The following is a 4,948-nucleotide window of genomic DNA, read 5'->3' as shown; positions in this document are numbered from 1 at the left end:
ACCTTCCGATGACGCTTTGCTCCGCCCTTTCCCAAACCCTTGCCACCCTTGCCACGTCCAGACATTTTCCTCTACTTCTAATGTCGCAGCGATTTGGCCTCCAAGTATTTAAAGCTGAGTATGTCGAGCTATTTCGTGCATTTGGTGGGGGATTGGATTATATAGGAGGTGAGAATCAGTGAGGACCGTTGGATCTCGAGGTGTGTCGACGGTAAATATTAGTGATCCGCGTGTTTTCAATGGGTTGTTATTTGCGGTTGATAAGAAAAACATCAACGGCTCACAACTCTTGTACAGAGTAGTTTGGGCCTTTTTTGTCCTCGAGTGTTTTTCGGAGGGGAAATCAACAAATTTAAAATTTTCGTTTGAAATTAAAATTAGACTCCGTGGTGGGAAGGGAAACATCACCTCAAGTTCTCAACTCATTAAATTAGAATTTTTTGAAATTTTTATTTGGATATTAATTTTATGGGGAAAATTTATTTAAAATCACTTAATTATATCTCTTTTTTACTTTTAGGAGTCGGTCTATTCCACCTTTTATCATCGTGTGCTGACCCAAGATGTGTGATGTACAAAATTATTTACTTTTGCTATTGGTCTTTCAGTAATAGATGTTGAGATCTTTCTTTTTTGGACATTATCTATGTATTATCCCACATTATAAAACATTACAACGACCTTTTTTGCTCAAAGAACACAGGCTCAAAGCACTTCTCTCACATCCTGGAACTTTGTCCCGACGAACCTCGTTCAGGTTCAGAATGGCCGTTTCGACACCGATTATGCGAACCATGATTATTCATATTCAGCTTTCTGACTCGTTGCATGCAATCCAAGCCGTGATTCTTTGGTCCAGAAGATTTATTAATGAAATTTTCCTCCACACCTAGCCTGTCTTCCGAAATGAATTTCTTAAAACTTTAATCACAAAAAAAGAAAAATCTAAAATCCGTTGAATGATATTTCTAGTGTCATGACCACACTAACAATACCAAAAGAATAGCGTATGATTAAAATTTGAGATCCATGAAAATGTCATAATTAAAATATCATATATAAAATTTAAAGATAGTTCGATTACATCGACTTCTAGACACTTTTCGCCCATACACTAACAATAGAAGATATTAATATGCTCAAAACTCAAATAGTTAACTGCCAAAAGATGTTTACAGAAACTGCAGCTCAACTACAAACCCATTCCACTATACATAACCTGCCAAATCATGTTGGAAACTGCAGTATCAAACTAGCTAGGTGAGGTGCCTTTTCCTTCTCTGACGTTTACCATCTTTTCCTATAAAAAATAACAGCATAAACAAATATTATAATATGGATAACATGCACATGCAATACCTATAATTCACAAGTTCAAATAAACGTGTTCACCCTGGCATACCCTTTACAGGATGTTTTGGAACTACTTCGTCCTCGATTCCAGTAATATTACCTTCCTGAAATTTTTCCCCACTGTATCACATTCACAGCTTTTAAAGAATAAGAAACATCGTTCAACACCAAGTTATTCTTACCGACCACAACATTTACGGGTGGAACAATAAAACAAGAGGGTTTCCAACATGAAATCCACAATAAAGAAATGTAAGAAACTGATCATAAAAGTTACAACATACCGCATCGTAAAGTGCCCTCTCGTTGCACCAAAATTTCAAAGTAGGCATCAGCAATCTCCCTGAAATTGTTTGATTAATATTACCGTCAACGTTTATATATGCATCCAATAAGCTAATTAATTTGAAAGGTTCGATTTCACCACCAAATGGGTAATAAATTGTAAGATTTGGCAGCCTACACACCTGATCTAGATCGACTCAAATTCAAAGATTTTGATGAGCCACTAAGAACGTTCTCCATGTCGCTTCCAGGAGTTTCCTAAACCGCGTAAAAGACAAAAATGATCAGCGGAAATAAAAACATTAAAATGATATTTGTGAAAACACAATGACAAGCATTATAGAACACATTAATTACACAAGCACGCAGACTCAGAGATTCACCGATGAATTACTGTTTCAACCAGGCACTTTTTTTGAATGACACTTTAAGGGAAGAGCTCAACAATCATTCATGAATCTTTGCCAAAACCAGCAGTCTATTAGCATATTAAGGTGTCTAGGATTGTATGTGAATCAAATAAATAAGCAATAGCAAAGAGTCACAACACCAGATTGCGAGATATAATAGCCCCAATATATGCACAATAAAATGATAACTAACATATGCCAATTTTCTTTTAGTCTTCATCTTCAACATGCCATCTTTCTCAGATATGCTACTCTCGTTTGCAACAGCATGCTCCTCATTATCTGCAGCACCATGCCGATCCTGGGACGTTGTTCCTTTATATATTGCTTGATCCATGCTGCCTTTAGTTTCAGCTATTCTCCAGTCCTTGGCCTGGTTTGGAGTTTCTGATATTTCTATAGGCTCTTTAAATCCAATGCCCCCACAATGAAAGTTTTTTCTTCCCCCGGGCTCAAAATTAACAGATTCTAATTTTACCTTTTCACAGGCTGACAGTAAAACGGATTTTGATCTAGTTCTATACCCCCCTGATATTGGATTTAATGTCTGAGTGGTTTTGTGTTTCCTTTGCAGTTTGCTACATGACCCAGGAGATGCCCCCCTACCCTTAGTTCGTCTATTTTCACTAGTTAAATGGCAAGCGGAGAGTATTCCAATATCCGGAGAAATGTTGGCATGCCCCCCAAACCGTGAGGGTGTTGATGCGTTCTTAATGGAACAATTTACAGACCTATCTGCTGTCATCTGATCTCCGTTAACGCATTTTCCAGAAGAAAATGTCCTTTCCAAATTCACTAGTGCGATGGAGAAGACAGATGTATTGTCCTCAGATGATCCAACTTCACTGTCACACTTTTTGGGCAATGTAATGGTTGAAGATTTAGTTTTACTGCTATTTCGCTCGGCATCCATTTCGTGTTGTGATTCAATACCCCTTTCATTGCTGTCTACATAGGAATGTTCACCTGGAACATAGAGAAAAACTATTGAAAAGATCTCAAGAAGCTAGCAAGTTACATAATAAAACAGTTTACATGCATTCTGGCGCACCAGCGTTCAGCAAATTAAACCCCAAAATATGTGTGGAGAGAGTTGTACCCATGCACTTTTCAGCATGCTCCTTCCAGTAAGGAGGAAAGCCAAAAACAAAATGGTTAAATACCTGTTCAAGCAATAACTGATACAAATATTAGCATTAATAACAATAGTTAATGGAATTAAAAATGCCCATCCAGGATTTATTGAAACTTGTAAAATATGCTCAACCATGTGCACAAAAACAGACATGAAACAAGCCGTAGAGGTAATTTCATTTTGAGTTCTTGAGTCTGGCAAACAAGAAGTACTGAATCAACTATAACTGAAGTCTGAACAGGTCATTCACTGAGTTCATAGATAACCTAAATGTCTTTAACACTAATTTACTCTGAATCATGTTTACTTTGCTGCTGCAATAATTTTCACACCAAGGTGAATGCTGACAACTATGGATTTCTCCAAATTAATCCAATCACAAATTTTTAAGTGTTCGGATGTTAAGTGCTAACTTCATGGAAAATATAAAAGTTAATAAACTTACATCAGAAGGGAAACCATTTTCCAATGTGCGGGCTTTGTTTATGAAGCCTTTGATTAGGACACATATCCCATCAGTGGTCTCCAAAGTAAACATATCATGGCTCTTAAGAATAGGGGCAGAGGAAAAAACTCTCATAGCTCGTTGCCTGCAGCAAATCAGACAAAGCCCTTCCATGAGAAATATACTTCTCCACATTTTCTGAAATGTTTAAGATGTAGAAGCGAGAAATAGGTATTGCCCCGTAAAAGATAAAGGGCTGTGATAAATTCAAAAAAATGCAAAAATATTTCTAAGTATCAGTACCTATTAAAGTACTAGACTGTTGATTATTCCGCATTTCACGAGCTTGACCTCATGAGAGAAACAATTTTAATACGATATGAAAGCCAAAACATAAAAGCAAAGAACTCTGAGAGCACAAAACAGTGTATATTTCATTAAGTTGGTTTGGTTGTTATATGGTGGCTAATATCTAACCTACTGCTATGTGTACGCCTTAAACGTTAATTTTGAGCCTGTAGTACTTAATCTCCGGCTTACGTAACTCGGTGTATCAGAATTTATCTATTCACTTTGCTGCATTTCATGAGCTGAAGCTTATAAAACAAGCGGTTTCAACAATACAAGCATTGGCATAACTTCAGGCCCTTTACATGACACTTAACAGAAGTAACCAGCTTCCAGAGTGCCCAAAAAAAAAGACCCTTGACAGTAAAAGCTACGATTCGACGAATAAAATGGTTGAACACAGAAAACCACCATATTCATTTACACAATCAACTTACTCTCGAGAAGTAAACCCGGAAACAGAGAGACCTCCACCTTGAGAGTCGCTTTCCGCCTTCACCAACCACCAGTCCGACAAACATACCTGGGAAAATTTCCGAAACATTTAACAGCGGCGAGTGCGCTACACAAATGACTCGATGCTATAAAAACCTACCGTTTTCAGAAAGTGAGATTTAGGACTGCTGTTGCATTTTTTGTTTGCGTCGCTGACAGGATTATCGGGAGTTGAAGAAGCCATGTTTGGTCTCCGATTTAGGCTTTTCTGAAGGAAGTTAAGACCAGAGCGCGGGAACATGGAGGGCTTTTTTTTTCTTTTTTTCTTTTTCAATCTCGGGGGAAAACCAAAAGATCTCATCCCGGCCTGTGTGAAATTAAAGATATTGAATGAGTACCTCGATTTTTTATGAATTGATAATTATAAATTATTTAATTGGTATATTTTACATTTAATTTAAAATATATTAAAATTTAATTATTATTAATAAATTCAATTAGTTAAATATTTTTATTTTCAATATTATTTAATTTATT

At 36.7% G+C, this 4,948-nt stretch overlaps 1 protein-coding gene across 2 annotated transcripts; it reads right to left on the bottom strand.

Annotated features, from left to right (window-relative positions):
- Positions 1–1,036: 1,036 nt before the first annotated feature.
- LOC140966803 (uncharacterized) lies at positions 1,037–4,730 on the bottom strand. Of its 2 annotated transcripts, XM_073427066.1 has the most exons (9): positions 4,572–4,730; positions 4,414–4,499; positions 3,629–3,773; positions 3,148–3,211; positions 2,242–3,014; positions 1,821–1,896; positions 1,638–1,696; positions 1,403–1,457; positions 1,037–1,300 (listed from the first exon to the last, which is right to left on the bottom strand). In XM_073427066.1, exons 1-9 carry the CDS (start codon positions 4,710–4,712, stop codon positions 1,257–1,259), a joined length of 1,443 nt encoding a protein of 480 aa, XP_073283167.1. In that variant the 5' UTR covers positions 4,713–4,730; the 3' UTR covers positions 1,037–1,256. The 2 variants fall into 2 exon arrangements, with proteins under 2 accessions (XP_073283167.1, XP_073283168.1); XM_073427067.1 differs by lacking the exons at positions 4,414–4,499; positions 4,572–4,730 and adding an exon at positions 3,932–4,403.
- Positions 4,731–4,948: the final 218 nt, after the last annotated feature.

Source organism: Primulina huaijiensis, unplaced genomic scaffold, assembly GCF_012295235.1.
Source record: "Primulina huaijiensis isolate GDHJ02 unplaced genomic scaffold, ASM1229523v2 scaffold208028, whole genome shotgun sequence".
Classification (NCBI taxonomy): Eukaryota; Viridiplantae; Streptophyta; class Magnoliopsida; order Lamiales; family Gesneriaceae; genus Primulina; species Primulina huaijiensis.
The sequence above is the reverse complement of the archived record's forward strand: the minus strand, read 5'-3'. Positions and strand labels throughout refer to the sequence as shown.